At 42.3% G+C, this 19,976-nt stretch overlaps 1 protein-coding gene across 4 annotated transcripts in view; it reads left to right on the forward strand.

The window, feature by feature from the left end:
• The window catches only part of SASH1 (SAM and SH3 domain containing 1), a 540,276-nt gene that overhangs the window by 463,317 nt on the left and 56,983 nt on the right, over positions 1-19,976 (forward strand). For all 4 annotated transcript variants that reach the window (XM_021389413.1, XM_021389414.1, XM_021389416.1 and 1 more), the window contains 2 exons: positions 12,174-12,224; positions 12,341-12,390. In XM_021389413.1, coding sequence (XP_021245088.1) covers positions 12,174-12,224; positions 12,341-12,390 — 101 coding nt within the window. The remainder of the gene's footprint in view (positions 1-12,173; positions 12,225-12,340; positions 12,391-19,976) is intronic.

Raw genomic sequence — 19,976 nt, forward strand, 5'->3', positions numbered from 1 at the left:
ACCACTATGTCAAAAGAGTCACGTGGTGGTGACGCTGCGCTTGTAAAGTGTTCTCTGCGTGCTTAAGGACTTGTTTTTACCAAATGTTGTGTAATACAAGATTCATTCTGTATCTCTTGGTGGGCATATATTCACAGAGTTCACGTAACCTTAAGTAAGAGAAAATAATACCAAGGTATAGCTTGTGGTCTGAAACAATATGAGCTCTTAACAAAATGCGTTTGCCTTGAAGGAGAGCCTCCAGCTGTTGTAACTAAGCCCTGCTAGGAACGTATAGCCTGGAAGAAACATAAGGTACTGAGGGGAGTCTGAGCAGAAAAACTGCGGCTTTTTCAGTCAAGCTATTTTGTAGCTGTTGTGATTGAAGCAGAAGCCAGGACGCCTTTCCCTTGTGAAGGTGGTTGAGCAGAGGAATTTGTACCATGGACGCTCCCACAGCACTGGTATCACCTGCCCAAACAAGCAGGTCTTGGCTGCATAAAAACCCAGGCATTTAGAAACTTCTGCAGGTGTTCATACTGCTTAAATTTGACTTTGTTCATATTTTCCTTACCACAGTAAAATAATTTAGTTAGAGGGCCTACCAGCAAACTGAGTCACAGCACTTACACAAAGGCATTTGCAATGGCGAGGTGTTTGGTCATTTGTTGCAGGGTTTTGCACGCACAATTTGTGTTTGCCTGTGGGCAAAGGAGTCAAGACACAGCATGCTCCATTCCCTCAGCAAATGCTTTGGCTGGTGAAACCAGGCAGCTCACGATGCGCCTGCTCCGTGTGCTCGCCAGCAGTGACAAAGCAGCACGCAAGTGCTTAGCAGCAAATTATTAGCTGTAGTCATTTAACTTCAGTCGATTTCCACAGTGTTAAGCTTTTGAATCCCATTACTCTTAAATTGCAAGTGAGAGTTGGTATCACTCATCCCAGTAGTGCAATGCCACTAAGGGGAGCAAGGGTCTCTGGACTTGTAGGGATGATTTACTCGACATCTAGGAGTTTTGTATTTCATATGTACATCTGCTACAGCCTTTCTGTTTGTGAAATTGGTGATTGTTTTCAATTGTTCTGCTGATGGTTCTTTATTCCATCTGCTTTATCTGTCTCCGCGATGAGGTCTGGCTCAGCACTTCCTCTTACCTTGAGCTTTGTTGTGTACAGTCTGCTTTCTCCTTACTTTTACTGCACATTCCAGCTGTCAGCATTTCCTTTGTCGCTTCTACTCTGGTGCTTTGTCATGTTGTTTTCTGCAGTATTCCATTTGTCTTTTCAGTTTTTTATTTTCTAGGTTTGGTCTAACTGTTACTGTTCAATGTATGTAGAGAAGGTTGTGAAGACTTAGTTATGGAAATTGGGAGCCATCATGAAGCTGAGTTCCTGCAGGAAGACAGCAAAAGACAGCATTTATATTGTCATTAAATCAACAGGGCTTAATGTGGAGAATGCATGCTCTAGATGGACTCCAGGGTTACAAAGGCATTTCTTGCATTTGCATTTGAAAACGGCTGCCTTCCAATTATTTAGCTTTACAGTCCTGTTGAGGGCTGAACCTCCTCTGTGCCAGTACAGGTGAGGCATGCTCCCTGGGCTGGCTGTTTTTAGCTGGATTATATGGACACCCTGCAGCTCATGGTCGCCTCTTGTGCTGTTCTGTCTGTGGCAAGGCGCTGTTCAGCGCAATTAGCAGAGGACCTCCAAACAGAAGTACTTACTGGTTGCTGAGGGGTCTGTTTCACTTGATAACTGACTTTCCGAATATACAAAAATGTAAAAAGAAATGTGTGTCAGCATTTTTGATACTGTAATTCGATTTGCCATGACTGTGGTGCTCCTTTAATAGTAAAATACGGCACTGAGTGGGTAGGGTGAAGGAGAAGTTGCATTGTGAGCACAGAGTTTGTACAGGCTCTGCTGGAACGAGGTGTATGTGGGTCACTGACCATGTAGCAGCTGCAGGTGGCTCTTGGAATGCAAGCCCGTGCTGCACTTGAGCTTTGCTTGCTCCTGCTTTGCCAGTTCCTGCATCCTTGAGGTCAGGTGTGACCACGGCTTGGTAGAAGGCAGCTGGAGTGGAGTTTGGGACACCTGTCGTAGGTGCTGCTTCAGGAGTGAAATAATAGGAATAGCTAGGTTGTGAGTGCGTTACAGCTGTGCGGGGGGAAAACATGCATGAGAGGAGCACAGGCAAGGCTTTGCCAGTGCTCTCTGATGAGTAGTTGTGGATGAGGACTACAGATGGTTTGCCTGGAGCAGTGGTGGCAGCTCTCTGTGCAGATTCCTCAAGTCTGAGTGTTGGTGATCACTGAAGAACAGCTGCACGAGCTCCAAACACTTTGTATGTGAGCAGCACCTAACAATGTCATCATTGCTGTTTCTTCAGACGCTCTTAGTGCTGGGTTTGTTCCTTGGCTTCTTGTTTCTAAGAGGTCCTGACTCACTCTGTGATGGGATGACTGCCATTGCATGCTGCAGCCTGCATTCACCACTTTTCTGCTCTCAGCTGGGTGTACTGGGGCAAAACCTCACACTAGCAATGTCTGATGTTTTGGGGGCCGCACGTGCCCATCAGCAGAACAGCTGAGCTTCAGGACAGCTGGCCGGAACTGGTATCTGGACTGGAGCCTCTCACAGAGGCAAGGGTTAATGGCCTATTGGAAGTCCTTAGTTTAACCCTTTACCGCTCTGATGAGAGTCAGTGGCATAAGAGCTTCTAGCTGCAGTCTTTCCTTAAATGTAAAGAGCAAGTCAAGAGTACTTCTATCAGTAATTGTGTAGATATGGATTTCTGTCATTACGGTGTAGACACCCGCTACTTAATATTATCAGACGAATGCTTACTGAGCACCAGCTGGCTTTTGTCTTTGTGTCATAGAGAATGCTGCCTTTTCTGTGAGCACTGAGATGCAGGAGGTGATCCTGTGGTCTTCAGAGAGCCAGGGAGCTGCACACCTTATTTAAATACACAGCATTGGGCCTAACGATCTACTGGGCTTCAGTCATAATTTTTCACTGTGATGAGAACAACTTTGCATGTCATCTGCAGGACTGGAAATACGATACAGTGGATTGCATTTAATACAAAATTCAGTTTGATAGTCATCATGTGATAGCCACTGATGAAGACGTCAGTCAGCAAAGGTCTGGCCCACGGCATCCATCAAATACAGGCTTAAATTTCAAAGGTAAAGAGAGAGTGACTATTTTAGAAGTCTCTTTATCAAAGGCAGTTTTTATAGCAGAGTGAACGTATAAATACAGACTAGCAATTTTGTGGGCTCATCCTTTTTTGCATTAATATGGTTAATTTGTTTTTGGTTCTCTTGTTCAAAAAATTAATTTCTCCTTGATTTTCTAGGAGACTTTGAAGTTAGCATCCAACTACCAACCCCTGCATCTCTTCCTGCACCACCTCACATTCCTGGAGTGTGTTCTACAGGTTGAGAGCAAACAGTTCAGTGCATAGCTCTAGGGAATGGATTCATACTATCCACCTTAATTTCCAGGTGCTCACTTTCACATACCTATGTAGTAAACAAAATCAGTTTGATTTCAAGTTAAATGTTGGTTCCGTTTCTAAATGTCAAATTTTGAAAGAGGAAGAAAATAATACTGAAGCATTTCTCAGTGTGAACAGTTTCTTTTCTTCTTCAAGTGTGCCTTCATAAAAAGGATCTTGAAACAAAGGGCTTCTTTGAAAAGATCTGACTGTAATAAAAAATGTCAGTAAAGAGTGTATTTTTTTGCTGACTCAAGTTTGTCTGATAGAAAATTTTTCAAAACCTTTTCTCACTGTATTCCTCCTGTTCCCCAATTCTGAGCAGCTTAAAGGATAGTCAGACCCCACCAACCCCATGTGCTTGTGCATGCTGAAACATACAGAGCTGTTACGGATTTCTGACTGGAGTCTTCTCAGGAAATAATGAACACAAGAGTCACTAAAGGGAACTAAACTAGATTAAAAACGTTAAAATGAAAGTGCAGATCCGCAGAAAAGATGTACTGAGAATGAACTATTGAGAATGCAGCTCTAGCCTTCAATCTAGTCTGTGCTTTCTACCAATGAAGATTTCTGCATCTCTGAGCAGAAATTCTGTTCTGGACGTGAGAAAGATTTAATTATGATATATTTTTTTTAATTTAAATAAAAGATTTTAGTCATGTCCTGGAAGGCTTGATTTCCCATTTTAAAAAGAAAACATAGAGTATGTACGTATGCCTCAGCATGTGCAAACTTTCAAAATCAGCAAATTGTGTATAGGTGCAGATTCTCCTGCAGAAACATGAAGCCAGGGGTAGGTTGTGAGCGTGGGAGAGCATGGCCTGATAGCTGCAGCCTGGCTGCAGGGCTGCCCTGCCTGCTGGTGACACGTGCCCCAAAGAGGGCAGTTGCAGAAACAAGGCTGACACTCACTGCAACTCTAGGACCTAATGGAAGGAATCAAAAGATAGAGATCTCTTTCAAACATGTTTGGGGCTTTGGGTCTCTAATGTGGTATCTCAGGTAAATGAGGTGGAAAACTGTCTCACTGCAGTAGCCAATCTGCAAATGACAATGGCAATAATGGTGGAAGTTTGCCACATAAAATGCATTGCTGGTTATCAACATGACATAAATAAGAAAAAATAGAATTTTTTGGATAAATCTCCTTTTTTTCCCAAAGTAAACCAAATCACAGCTTTCCCAGAATGAAAGTAATAAAGCATATTTATTTTTTTCCTGAAATGAAGGACTTGACTGCTTGTTCCCCATGCATCTGTGACATTACAAAAAAACCTTCTTTGTGGATTTCTTAATGAATAGTACTTTCTTCTGATTTGCTTTCTCCTGAATTTCACTTGTTTTTAAGGCGTTAGTAAACTGAAGTCAACTTTAGGTTTTCTGCTACAGATCTTCTGAATAATTCATTGGTGACTTACTTTCTGGCACGACATAAAGTGAAAACAGTATAGAGGTTTTTTTTTCTGTGATGTTAGCTAGTATAATTAAAGTGTTATAATTAATTGAAGTGTGAGTATGTGTGTAAAAATAAAAACAAAAGATTATCAGTACTGGAGTAAAAAGTCTCGCCAGAATCCCTATGATCTTGGTGTAGGGATTGATTCAACTTCCAAGCTTCTATTGATTTGCACTATAGATCATCTGAAATTTTGTCTGCTAGAGGTATGGACATGACTTGTAGGTACACAAATACGTAATTATTAACAATGCAACTCAGAGTGACTCTGTGTTAGCCAGTGTTTCCACGGTAGGTCAGTTTGATAGGATTTGTAGCATGACTGTAAGTTTCCTGAAGGCATTGATCTTAGCCTCAGACTCCATGTTGCTTTCCTTGCCCATTTTTAAAACTAACATTTTCAAGAACAACAGAAGGCATATTTTGAAGAGAAACTGGGGAAGTAGTGAATAAGCTTAATACTAAATGTGTTACAGCATTGTATACATGAAAATGAAAAATGAGTAAGTTCTGAGAAATGTTTCACGGAAGGAGATGGAGAGCGTAACTTACCCAAGGAATTGGTATTCTGTATTTGAAAGGTAAATAAAAACTGAGCAGAGCTGTCAATATTGAGAAGTTTGGAATATTCTGTCATGGCTTTAAGTGGAGCTGCCTGTGGTTCTTGCCATCTTGCCTGTGATAGTGTTTGTATTTCACTTAAAAAACACTCCCAATTCCTCATGCTGCACTTGCTGGAAAGCAAAGGGTAAGGGCAGTGTGCTGCTCTGGCTTTGTCGAATATCCAGTTAGACTTTGTCTTGCATCTCCCTCACTTGTGCCACATCTTCATCCCTTTGTCTCTTCACATTTAAGCATTCTTAATGTGATTGGCTTTTTTTTTTCATCTGCTATCTTCAAGTCCTTCCTGAAACCCTACATCTTTTGCTTCATTTTCCATCATTATTTTCCCTCACATAAGTACTTTTTGACTGTACCCAAACATAAAGCTTAAATGTTGATGATGACAGACATTAGGAGTTTCATTCGGAAATAGCAGGTGCTGTTTATACCAAGCAACAGCCCTAGTACAGACGCAGTTATGCCATCACGAGAATGCTTTACTATTTTTACCATTTGGGTGATGGGTGTAAAATACATCAGTCCAAGACCTGCAGTGGCCCAATTGTGTATATGCAGCTTTATATTAATCCATTTTTACCACAGAGACAGCTACCGTAGCTTTGGCATCATCTTGTTTGGAAAATCGATTTGGACATATCAGATCTTTGCACTGTAGAAAGCTGTGTTCTTGTATTGACTTTTCTTTCTTTCAAGCCTTTTCTGGTTGTTTTTTGTCTGCTGTAATTTTTCTGAGTTCAGACCCTGTTCGTAGCACGTGCATTTTCGCATAAGCACTGCGTAGCTTTTCTTTGCTATAGAGCTTTACAAAGGTTCCTTTGTAATTACTAATGAATTATGTTTTTCAAAATCATTGTAGGCTGTTTTTCAGCCCCTATGTTCTCCAACCCTAGTGTTGAATACAGTGTATTTGAGATGGGGGAAAAAAAAAGAAGCAGACAGCAGCGCTTCTACTTTTATTGTCGAGATAGGGGAGAACATCAGACACTGCTCCCCATGATGTGTTAAGTTGGATAGGTCCAATGCTTACATCGGGCCAAGAGGCATGGTTTTTCTTCCATGCCTAACACTAAAAGCAGGCATGTGAGTGCTGTAGCATCGTGCTTGTTCTGAGGTGACAGTCATCATTAGTTAAGCTAAGAGTTGGCCAATATCTGCGTTGCTTGTGAGGCGCTGAGACTTTTGGACTGTTATTTCATGTGTAGAAGAGGTATTTACTTGGTTGAATTCCCATTTTTTAACCATTCCTCCTACATAGCTCATTTCCTTGACCCAGCATTTCACTGCTGCTGAAGGATGTTATCATTTAGCATGTGTCAGCTCTGGCCTAACACAGGGGGTAATGGAGCAGAAAGCCTCCCCTCTCTACTGAAACAGTTCCGCTGAACGTATGGTCTGGAGGCAGCAGTCTGAGGCTCAAAATGGGACTTTAACTGATCTGAACCATAGGAAACTCTGAGCTGGGTAATTCCCTCCAATACTTGCTGAGGTGGTAGCTACAGGGATAGGCGATTTTATTTCTCTGTTCTGCTCTGTGACCCGTAGCTAGCGACTCGCAGGCAATTTCCATGAAGCACCTGTGTACCTGCACAGTCTCTGCACAAGAGGCTGGTCTTCACCTTCTGCAGAACTTATGCAAGGGCTGAGATGTGATGTGTGGTGGAGGACCCCAGGCAGAACGGCTGCTTTCCAAGCAAAACAAACACTTAGAGGCCTCTGTGCTCTGTCTGTCTTTCACATATGGCATTGTTTAATTGTTTCAGGAGCTAGACTGGAGCATGCAGTGCACCTTCAGAGCAAACAGGGAAGGTGTTTGGGGGAAGAGACTGTAAGAATTTTCTTGCAGAAGTTTTCCCCCATAGGTGCCATATTTACACCTGCTATAATGAATTCATAAAACTGTATGAATTTATGAGTGTTTTAGTCATCTCCTTTCCCACTGGTTATGCTCCTAAATTTTCCCAACATTTGCATGATTTTCAATCTTCACAGTTGCTGTCTGCACAGTGAGATTAATCTCACCTTGGGATCTTCACAGGAGTGTTTAAATTTAAATTCGGATGCCTACAGCTCCTGTTGTAGAAACTGCGAAAAGGTTCATGAATTTCTAATTACAAGGGATTCATTCAATAGATGTAGTTTCCTGAACTAAGTTGTAGCGCGAAGCATAGATGAAGCTTGATGTTGAGGTAATTAAAATACGTGAATGTCCTCCTGTAGAATGCAGGAGCCTTACTCCAGGTTCTCAGTTTTGCTTTTGGCCACTTTTCTCTGCTACGCTTCTGCATTTCGGTGGCAGAACAGTAGCACCTTCGGATAGGCAGGGATTTTCCTTACCTCTTGTGCTGCACTCAGGGCAACTGAACTGGAGTTACCACTGGAGGAAAAGGCCTTCATGAGTTCAAAACCTTTTGTTTCAGTCAGGAAATGTGTTTCCAGCTTCTTGCCTGCATGCGCTTCGTACTTTAATACATTCTTCCCGTATGCACTTTTCAGGGTTGGCTTATAAAAGGCAGTAAAACTGTTTTTAATATTTTTACAAGGAGGGTAACATACAAAACAAAAATGACATTATTTAGAAATCAACGTTATTTGAAATGAAAATGTATCCAAATCATTCAATAAACCACATAGTGACAAAGTGAATGGGAGGAGAGCTGCCTGTGAAGGAGGTTTCTTCCTTGGGCCCTGAGGTGAACAACTTAAGGCCTGAAGCATAAGCCTCAAATCTTGGTCATGAAGCTTACAAGTCATGTTTTCTTTCAACACGAGGGATTTGGGGAAAGAAAATCATTTCATGGGCTCACACTTCTTGTGCACCTAACCAGTCCTGCCACTTCCTTCCATTCAGCGCCCACTTCGGGCAGAGTCTCCAGTGCAGCCGTGTGGGTGGTACCTGGGTGCTGTGACACCTGTTCTGTTTCCCTTCCCCTGGCAGCTGGGTCTCAGCTTTGATCACACAGCTCAGGGAGTCTGCAGGTACTTCCTGAGATCAGGTGGAGTTCTTGCACCAATACTGCGTAGTGTGCAGGTGACCTGAACATGTGGTAGGCTATGGACCAGCTTTATGGGTGCACAGAGGGCAGTTACCTGGGGCTAGGACAGAGAAGGCCCGTTGCCTGGTCTGTCTGGAACAAAGAGCTAGTAATTCCTGCTGGGGTTACTGCAGTGGCTGCATCTCTGCCCCAAACTCTCCTGTGTTTCATTTTTAAGAATGGTGAAAGATGTATTTTCACCTAACTGATCTTTGAAAATATTTTTTTGAGAAGATGTGGCGTGCTTGACAGCATGCCAACAATACAGGGTTTTCTCAGCCTTCCAGACCTAGCCCTTGGTAGAAAAAAGGCTCTGATCCTGCTGGATTCAAGTCAATACAACCTGTGAATTTTAATGTGAGGTTTAACTGATTTTAACCTAAATAAATAGAATTATTCTAGGATGATAAAATTTCTGTCAGTGATACAAATCTATGCCAGAAGTTCAATCGAGTAGTATTTTCTTAAGTCTTTTCCTTCAGTTTCTTGTCTAAATAGCAAAAATATCATTCTGTTGGAAAGGCAAATACAACAATGGCAACAATACAGGACTATTGAGTGTTTTGCATTCCAGCATTGCAAAGTTTCAGAGGAAGAGGAGAGTTGTCCTTGTTTCTGTCCTCCACAGTCATCTTGATCCTATAAAACCGCTTCTGTTAAAACAGGGCGGACTTGACAGTGAGAAAAAAAGAAAGCAAATACAGTCAGCTTTTCTTAGGATTTTGTTACGCAGGATGCAGCTGGATATTCATCTGCATAGTTTTCATTTTAGGCTGAAAGTGGTAATTTTCCATTTAATTGCAATCTCAGGCTACAAGTTCACAAGTAACTGCTCAAGCGAAAGACTTCTGTAAAGCCTTGGGAACCCAGATAGTGTCTTGTAAATGATAATTTACAAAAAGTATATTTTAAAAAGCACTTGCAGCAGGCAGCTTTTTAAAGCAACAGATAAATCAGAATGTAGAACATTTACTGCTGTGAAGTTGGAGTCTAAAGGCATGCTGGACACACAGTTGGTTCTTCTGAGTGGCTACGTGAAGCTTTAAGATGTGCTAGCTTGTAAAATGCTCGATTTCTCAGCTGTGTGCCAATCTGTGGACAAATGAAGTGCTCATGAGATGTGTTTGGAACCTTGAGCTTCTGTTCCCTCCCTCCTTGAGGCCAGAGTGAGAGACTGGGAGAGGAGGATTGCAGTGGTGTGCCTGCAGTCTTTCCTCGATGAAATACTTGCTTGGATTCCGTTTTCACAGAGCTAATTGAGAAAGAGGGGGATGTGTGGTGCCAAATGGCTAATTTCACTTCCTTGATCTGTGAGCATCTGTGGAATTACCCTGGTCTCAGTCCAGCTTCTGCTTGACTGCAGAAGGAGCCCTGAAGTCTGTCAGTGAGTGGATGTGATCTCCTTTTCATATCGTCTTCCACTCAAGGACTTCAGTTCCCTTTCAGTGCTATAAGATCAGCAAAAGCAGATAACCAGACCATAGGCAAAATCCCCAAGTTGGACAATGACCCTGCATCAGCCTTGAATGCTTCATAACAAGCACATGCCAATGAGCCACTCTGCGTCCTTCTGGCTGCTGTGACCGGCAGCTGCGTGATGGCAGGGTGGGCTCCTTTGTGCTTGCAAACTCTGGCCTTACGAACTTTCTGGGAGCACTAATCCAATGCCACTTCGTGGCAGTCAGCGGTAATTTCCTGTCTGTGTTAAAAGGCTGCATTTCCAGAAAATTGTGTCTAGCTTTCCTTTTTGTATTAAATCTTAAGAACATTTTGTCACCCTTTCTGTAATCAAAGGGCATAGGAAGTACAATTTCACAGAGATAAGAAATTTACATGTTGGCTGAGGAATGCATGAACAAGAAGACCTGCAGGATTGAGAAATAAATCCGTATCTTTTTTCTTTGAGTATGTGTACTACTGTGGTTGCTTACTCAGCTATGATGGCCCTTTGGTTGCAGTACCACCTTTGCATTAAATTCATGAGCTGCTGAGGAGTAATGGTCATAAGCAGGCTCCCCCATTGTTTCTCATGCAGATCAAGTTGTGAATTGCAGCTCTCGATACTGACACATAACTTTTAATTCGTTCTTTCGTTCTAATTGGAATTTTCCCACTGATTTCAGGTAGATCATTGTTAATGATATGAGTCTTTTAATCTTAAATTATACACCATGAGTGGGACTCGTCTCATCTTACTTGAGGTACCTGAAACCAGTCAGGCGAGTTGTTCTGTAGGAGCTACTGCCTCTCCATTGACTTCGATGGGAATGTGGGTGACTGGGCCCTGGAGTAGATGGTTCTGTCCCAGGTATTTGGAGGAAGGGAATTTGAATTGAATATTGGCACACTTCTGTGTGAAAAACAGGCCTTGCTGGAATATATCGGAATCCTCTCAGTAATTTTAATCTGTTAAAAGAGAATGCTCTTTCAATGCTGATTTTTTTTCCTGTGTATTATTCATTAAAGAAAATTTGTAGAAATTCCTCTTGGATTTGACTAGTAAGTTGAGTGATGATGTAATGTGATTTTTGCATCTTTGCGTCTTTTTTAATCCATGGCAGTAGTGGAAATACAGATACCTGCATGAGGAAAATTCCTGTTGCTAACATCCCTTCCCCAACGGATTTTGTGATGCGTAACCCAAAGCCTCAACTGCCTACTTTCTGAAACTCAATTTTTTATTTTACTCATTTGAGAAACTAAAGTATGTGCATGTTTTTCTGGGCACGTCATTAGTATGATAACTGGGACCCAAAAGTCATAGGCATTGTTCTTGGCTTCTATGAGCTGTCCCTGAGCAACGCCCTCAACACTGTGCTATGGAAAATGGTTATCTGCATCTAGCAGTGAACTGAGTTGGCGCTTTCCATGCGACTTGGAATAAAAAATACTGGTTTTATTCTTAATTATTATCCATTATTTTTTATAAATGATACTTTAAGATTTCAAAACAGCAATCTTTTTGTTATAGCAAAGCATTTGTAAACTAGGTTTGTGGTAAACCTTGTGGTGCAACTACCGGCAGTAAGAAGGCTGGGGAGCGGTGCATGATAAGTACAATCAGTCTGCTTTAGCCAGGTATGTTTAGGGCTCATGCAGTCTGTTAACAGAAAGGGATCCTTAGCTTTCACTCTGTCTCCCGTGTTTGCCAGGAACTTTAACCTGTCTGGAGTCCTGTACAGGACATAGAGACTTCAAATGGCTTAACAGTAAATCACAAATAAACATATAAGGGAAAGAATACTGAAATACTCAAGAGTTTTAGGTCTTTTCTGTGTCTGTCTCTTAAACACTGATCATTTAGTGAAAAGAACTCATTCCTCTTTATATTTAGTCTTGAATCCCCGCTGTGTAGCAATCTTAGTTGCTCTGTAACCTCCAGTGATGTAATTCTCCTTTGCTGGAGTATTTCAGAATGTATCTAGAGAGCAATTCCTCCTGGAGGGGCTGATGTTTCCCATTCAGCAGGTTTTGAGGTAGTCCAAGACTCTCTTACCCTGTTTCTTAACTTCACCCCTTCCAAATTCTTCTTGATAATTTCATTAACTTGACACCTGTTCTGTTTTAGGAGAAACCTGATGCCAGTCCCACATCTCTACAACTGCGATCCCAGATTGAGGTAAGGACTTTGATTTTGGTCATCTGTTTTTGTTTGTTTGTTCTGTGATTTTCTACATAAATTGAGCGAAGGCTGCTCTCGTGCCTGCTCTCACTGCTGTGTGTCTTCTCTTGCAGGAGTCACTTGGTCTCAGTAGCACCGCGTCAACACCTGACACTGAAAGAAAGTAAGTGAAGGCACAGGAGGTCAGAAGGGAGGGAGGGGAAAATTGGTGTTTTCTTTTTCCTTGGAATAAATTTGTTTTAAATTGCATTGGTACTTTAAGGTTTAAGATCCAGCCTCCCTTAATGAAACCCAATTTGGATCCTGTTCCTTCTCTCCTTCTCTTCCTTCTGTTTTGGCATTTTGTTGTTTTGTTGTTTGTTTTTTTTGTTTGTTTGTTTTTCAATCAAAAGAGGGTTATCTCTTCTCCCTTCTGTGTGCACTTGGGATATGATACACCATTAAGACTGATAGTCATTTTTGAAGAACATCGCTGATTACACATTCTCTGCAAGTTAAAGCTGCTTAAAAATAACTTTATGGGGCTAGAACTGAACACAGCCATGGAAAGATCAGGAAAGGAGAGCTACAAGTTTAAACCACTTTCCTTTTCCTGTGCTCTCCTGGGTTTGTAACTGTGCTTTTGAAGAAGGTGCCAAGGGAGTAAAGTATTTAAAAACGAAGTTAAAAGGAACGTTAATTTTAGCAGTCCTTAATAAAAAGCTCTCTGTGTGGATTGAGTGGGTTTCTGTTTACTGTCACCTCCTGCTGCAATGCGTGTGCTTGTTTTCAGTGCCTCTTTCCTTTGATCCCAAGATCCTGGATCCCCACTGCTAAGGGTAATGTGCAGCAGTGCAGGAAGACAACTGATAATGTATTTCCCTTTGCCTTCATGTTGTAGGGTTGTGGCAGCTGGATTAGTTCAGAGGCAGTGCGTAGAGTCCAGGTCTGAATGTAAGGTGCTTTTGTAAAGTTATAGCCCCACATCTGAATAACTTTTAGGGGAGCCACAGTTCAACTGGACCATAGCAGGAAAGATTTAAAAAATTGCTGCCCTTGCTCTTTGCCAGTTCAGCAGAGCCAGCCTCAGTCCCAGAGGAAGCTGCAGTAGACGTGGGGCGTGGGACTTGACTCATTGAGTGCTTGCCACATGGAAGTCAGGTGTCTAGTGTGGAACAGCTGCTTACAGGCTTCTTGCACAAACGTGTAAAAGCTGATTCATGCTAAATATCTTGAAAAGTGATTATCTTTTAGAGGTGCCTTATCTCTCTTTATCACTCACAGAGAAAGCAGTGATGGCTTGCATGAGGTATAGATACTCCTTTCCAAAACAGCTTAATATGAATAAAGGTGAATTTTGCCCTCATTGTCTCCATTTTACTTGCTGTTAACAGAGAAAGCCTAGAAGGCTTGAGGTGTAAAAGTGATGCTTCAGATATTGAAACAGAGAGAAGTTCCTTTCAAGGATACTTCTGTGTCTAGCATTGTAATGAAACCAAAAGTACCAAGTGGATGGGAACATGATAACTACTGTAGTCTGGGAAGTAAGCCTCTAAGGTTATAATCATAATACTTTTCTCAAAGCGCTTCCCCATGTGCAAATATCATTATCCAACCTCAGGTAATGACAAGATAAAGATCTCACAGGAGGACAGCATCCAACTGGAAATAAAGTCCTCTTACAGGTTCTAGACAGCTTCCTGAACTCTCTTTGTACGTGTTATATCACAAATAACTGAGTGAGGAGACAGTATCTGTAGAAACATCTTTTGAGTGACTGTATTCTGAGAGTGCCCATTTATTTCACTGAAGAGAAATTAACCATGTTATCTTATACCAAATGGAAGAGTCCGATGATTTTTGTAGACCATTCAAGATTGCAAGTGTCGGTTTTGAGGATTTCTTCTGTAAACTGAGGGGCATACATAGTTACCCAATTGGATATATTAAAGTGACACAAGTGAGATTGTGTCAAAAATTTTCACAGTAGGAAACAAGGCACCAGGATGTGGACAGTGTTTAAAATAATAAGTATCTACTTGATGCCATAGGAAATAATCAAAACAGAAATAGTACAATTCATGGCAGCCAGCCCCATCAGTGCTGGTTTCATTTCTCTAGCTCAGAGACAATTCAGCCCTCTTCAGTGGAGGGAGAGGTTATAAAATTGATCTGCAGAAAAATGAATTATTTCAAGTCTATCAGGTATTACTAAGATGCTGAGCTGGAATCTTTTTTGGGGGAGAACGTGTCAGCTCTAGAGGCTTTTTCATGTTTATTGTTTAGTTTGTGGCTTTTGACTAAATTTTGCTGCAGGGGAATGCTGCAAGAGACAGGAAAACTTGTCATTTTTGGCGATAGTACTCTGAGGTCAGCTCTGCTGTGTGATACTTCTGGGGTGAACTTTTTACAAAGCTTCTTCTGTTGTTAGAAGAGTCTAATTTTCCAAACATGAAACTCAATGCAGAGGTACACTGTTTTCTAAAATTCATGAACAGCTTAGGAGGTCTGAATTGGAAAGATTTGTCCAGGTTACGTGTTGAAAATGTATTGTTATGAATACTATTATGAAGCCCAAGTAGAAGCTTGGCCAACAAAAAATTACATATCCTCATATTGAAAATACAAACTTCTTCCTAGAATGAGCTCAGGGGAGTTGTTTGCGTGGTGTCCTGAGTAGATTGCTTCAGAAAGTGAAGAAAAAGAGAAAAACCCAAGTTGGAATGGGAAAGCGAGAGCAAGTGGCCCAGTAAATTGCAGGGCTTATTGGTAGCTCCCTCATCCAAACTTGCTGTTTGCACAACCTGCAGCTTAACCCTATTAGAATATACCATTTTAAAATAACACACCTGGATGGTTGTTTAATTTTACAGAGTTGAGACATTCCAGACAGAAAGAGGCTTTGAAGGAGTCTGGAATAAGCTATGTTTGCTTTAACCTTTCATTTGGTTTTCCTTTTTTGTGATACCTGATTGGAAAAAATGTCTGACAGGCTCCACTCTATACCACAGTGAAAACAGATGAGCCTTGATGCCCTGTGGTAGGAAAAAATCCTGCTTATGTGGACAAGTAGTGTATGTTCAGTCTTGCCTTAAATCTTAGTAACTGCACCACCTAGGTCATTATTGTTAGCATCTGTTTAAAGCCAGTTTGAAATTAATTTGGTTCCCTGGTCCATCAAGTTGCCAAACAAGTATCTATCTAATGGGTGATTTGCTGGAACATAGAAGAACAGCCGTAGTGCCTGGAGGGAGGCAAAAAGGAGTTAAATAGCCTGGAAACAGAACTGCTTGTCATTTCAAGTGGTTATCCCTCCAAAAGTTACTTGGGGCAATGCCACCTTCCTCTGTTGCTGGCAGCACTGTTCCTTTTAATTAGATAAAGCTACAAAAAAAAAAAAAAGAGTGCACATATGAACCTGCTCTATGCATTGTAAGTGCCCTAGCAAAGATGCTTTCATTTGATTGATTCTGACAAGGAGAGAAAAAGCTTCACTGTAGCAGTGGCCTATGAGATTTATGAGAAGATGTGTGAAGAATAACACTGAGGGTGCTGATGTGGCCTGGAAAGCTATCAGTAAAAGCAAAATAGAAAGTTGTGTTAGTTCAAGCTTCAGCCTGCTATTGCTGTACATTTTTTGGCCATTTTAGAGTTACTTCTGTAAATTGAAATGGGCAGGCTTCCTAGTCATATAATATTCAGCAAAGCGTGGAAGGATGTGTTAGTAGCTTTTTTCTCATAATAATTACTTTCATTTCCTTCTGCCCATTCCAAAATTCTCCTTTTAAACTTCAGGGGTACTTTCAGTTGTGCTAGTGTAATTTTGCAGATTCTCAGTCTTCCTCCAACAGTGGCAGCAGTACCTCTAACCATGGTGTTTTTCATTTTAAACAAAAGTCACCCCAGAACTGCAAGCACTTATGTGTAGACACGCTGACTTCTGATTTGCTAGAGGAATAATAGCTATAATAAATAGGCAGTAAATGTGTTCTTAGTAGTTACTATCCTCTCTTTGTCCCCATAGCATGTTGATTTGGGGATATATTGTATATACAATCCCTATTATTTCGAAGTGGTGGCAACACCCCAAGGATGTTTACTCAGGCAGGAGACTGAGCAGGGTTTTCACATAATTGTAAACAGAGCATTTAAAACAATGTAATCCAACTTTTAGCCTGTTCCCATTTTTAAGCATTGAAGCCTACATGACAGACTGATGAGCTCTGCATGTTTGCCAGGAAATCCAGGTTAAACTCAGTCCCCTGAACTTAAGCTTCTGCATCCTGACTCTCATCCTGTTTTCAGAAGAACTGGGGATGTTGCAGAGGGGAAGTTGTGTATTTTCCCTCTTGGGAAATAGATCTGTTTGCTCTCAGTGCTTACTCCAGTGGCCCTTAGACAAGTTTCAATTGTGCTGTACCAGAGAACTGCCAGAAAAGAGGGAAGTAAGTGAGAAACCCAAGAGTACTGCATACAGATAGGATGAGGTACAGTCACTCCTGTATACTGTTTTGTTTTTTTTTTTAAATTTGCAGCTGCTAGATAAAGGAAAGACAGAAAACAATGCGTGGGGGTAGCACTTGTGGCTGTATCTGCCATTTCACAGGCATTCCTGCCACCTTTGGATGCCAGTAGATGTTAGGAATTGCCGCCTTCTGCACAAATCATTTGTTCTTTTCTTGAACTATACCACTCAAGCATGCTACTGACCAAGTAAGTGGTCATACTTTGTATTAAGTGCCCTGATTCACCCAACTCAATACAGTTTAAGTGTTCTGTACCCAGTGACCTTCAAGACCAAAATTCCAAACTCGGTCAGAGTAGGGAAATGAGCACAAATTTCAAGAATCGCCACGCAGAAGATGCTGAGGAGCAGTTTGTGTGTATGGCACAGGCTGCACGGTCATGGCATTGCTCAGGGGCTTTGCATTCCAGCACTGGGGAGCTGCTGTGCCTCTGGCAACTGTTTCCTCAGCTCCCGGCTTCAGCTGCTCACCAGAGTGAGTATCTTTATCATGCTTTCCGTGTGTACAGGACAAGTGTCTTAAACCAAGTTTCTTGCACATTGAGTTCGTGCATCTTAGCCAGCTCCCTGGTTGCTCGTTGTGGATGTCAGAGGAGGAGTTGCAGGCTGCTCAGTAGTTGGGGCTTTCCCTGAGGTTGTTAGCAGCCAGCCAGGGAAGCCACAACAGAAGTGGTTGCCTGCATGCTCTCAGCTCTGCAGGAGAAACTGTGGACTGGATCTGCTCTTAAGGATTTTCTGCAATGGATGTGCCATAGTAAAACTGGTCACTAACCTGTGGTGTACACTTGAACTCCACATCAGCCTCAGGCTGGGAGAGTGCCTGCAGTTTAGTCTCACCACGTTTGGCAGCAGTTTCCAATGAAAACAGTCATCATTAAAAATGGCTTTCATTTTGCAACAGAAAAGTTCATGCAAGCCTAAACTGTGTCCTCTTTGGTGCCCTAATCTGCTGGCCTTTGCCAGTAGCTTTTAATGCTAGATTTCCTAATCGTCTTCCCCTGTAGCCTCTAAACTACAGGTCACGCTCTGAATGTAAGAGGTTATTAAATCATCACTCCAGCCTCCACGGACAGAGAGGCTTAAATTCTGTCATATTTGATTTTGGCAACTTGTCAGGGTGCCCGAGTTAACTATGGCAGAAATTTGTGAGCTCCTCTGCTAAGAAACAGGAGTGCTGCTCTGCCAGAGGATGTGAGGCGGGGGGGGGGGGGGGGGAAGGCTGAGACTGAGAGAACAAAGCAGAAAACAAACAAAACCACGAAGTGAGGGTGCCAGTGGCCACACCATCAATTATTAACAGAATAAATTGTTCGTTTTTGGTGAATTAAAAATGATATATTCAAGAAGAAAGAAGGGGGAAAGTAAAATCTTGCCATACTTGAGATGTCTGCATTTAAGATGTATTCCTTTAAACCCTGTGCTTGCAGGAATCAAAAAGAAGCAGTGAATGTGTATGGCCCTGTTTTCACTTGTTTGAGGCCTGATTTAGTCAAAGCCAGATTATTCATGATGCCTCTAAACAGCCTCCTCTGGAGAAGTAGGGCAGGAAACTCCCACAATAATCCTCACAATGGGAGCCAGAGGCCAGCCAAGCACTGCCTGGGACACGTGAGGAAAAGAACCAGTGTGCCTCTGAGCCGCTGAAAGGGGTTTCAATCCTGGTAGTTTGGTGCTAGCCCTTTCATGAGTAAGTCAACCTTGTCACAGCCAGCCAGCAGGGCAGGCAGCAAGCAATGCGAGCAGGCTGGGGAGGTGCACTGCATTAGCTGCCTTGCACCTGCTCTTCACTATGGAGGAGCTTTCAGCTGGCAGTGGCCTGCCCCAACTGCATGGGTTGAAAGAAATTGGAATAAACACACTCATGCAGTATGCAGCCCTGCTCTGGCCTCCATGATGAGGGCCTGCGGCCTGCCCAGTGGCACTGCCATGGGTGGGGTGGGAGATGTGCATACGTGCACCTGGCCCACACGCAGCTCTGTGTTTGTTTCCACTGAGAAAGTTTTGACCTGCTTTAAGAGCCATTGCTATGGAAACCTAATGAGAAGATAATTGAATCATACGTCGTTGCTTTCCATCTCTTTCTCACACTGGTGCCAGCAAGGTCAGTACCGTATAGGGCTGCTTTCTCTTCAGGTTTGTGCAAATTCGATAAAAATACCAAAGGCCCATTTTCTTCCTTCTGCCAGCTCTGGTTAGATAAATTATCTTGTATTCAGTCAGGAGCAGTTACAAGCCTGTCCGGTTTTCATACTAATGATGTAACTGGGCCATTTCCAATGCACATGGATAACCAAATGGCATTGTGGGAGAGCCAGTGCGGGCTTTTGCATCAGTCTGTTCATCACTATGAACATGAACAATATTTATAGACTGAAAATCCCATCTAAAGCATTTTCTTCAATGGTCTATAAATAGTCATCGGGAAGAAAGAAGGGGGCTAGTATCAGTTTATTGAAGATGGTAACAGTAGTGGTTTCATTGTCAGATGGTGCCGTGCACCTGTGGATTTTATGTGCCAAAAATGAGATGTGGCCATGTGTTAAAGCACATCTGCATCAAACATAGTTAGTGGAGAAACAAAAACCCATCCACAGTCCTGTCATTCTCAGTCCCAGTGTTTATTCTGCTTGGAGAATGATGAGCTTTCAGAACTCCTCGGGTGCATTTGTAAAGGCAGCACATGGTGTCATTGGTTTCTTTTTCCCGTTCTGTGGTGTACCAGCATATCACGTCTCGAGGCGTGTGTGACTGCTTCTTGTGTAATCAGCCGCTCTGTATGCGAGGTAAGCTGTAGAGTTTCTCTGGCTGTGTCGGAATCAGCCCAGAGTTCGCAGAGAAGGGTGTAGCCTGGTAGTTGAACACAGCCTAATTAAAAGCCTCCTTTATAGCCAGATACAGTCACAGTGGGCTTGTGATGGAAATCTGTGCAGCAGTTCTTCCTTGTACTCCAATGTTTGGAGCCCACCTTTGGGATTTCAGAAGGAAAGATTGCTTTGGTATAGCAAGGTCATCCCAGCTGCAGCACTTCAGTGGAAGGATGAAATCAAAGGCCATTTTGCATGCCTGGCAGCTTTGCCATAGTTCATGCAAAAGCAGTGATCCCGCAGGCTGGAAAAAAGGAACTAGAAGTGCCCTCCAGAGGCGGTCTTCATGTCCAGCTCATCCTGATCAGAGACACCTGGTCTGGTTTGCATCTTTCAGGAACCCTCTTAAAAGCAGTTTGTTTTTACAGCTTCCCTCCCATT

This window comes from Numida meleagris, chromosome 3, assembly GCF_002078875.1.
Source record: "Numida meleagris isolate 19003 breed g44 Domestic line chromosome 3, NumMel1.0, whole genome shotgun sequence".
NCBI classification, from domain to species: domain Eukaryota; kingdom Metazoa; phylum Chordata; class Aves; order Galliformes; family Numididae; genus Numida; species Numida meleagris.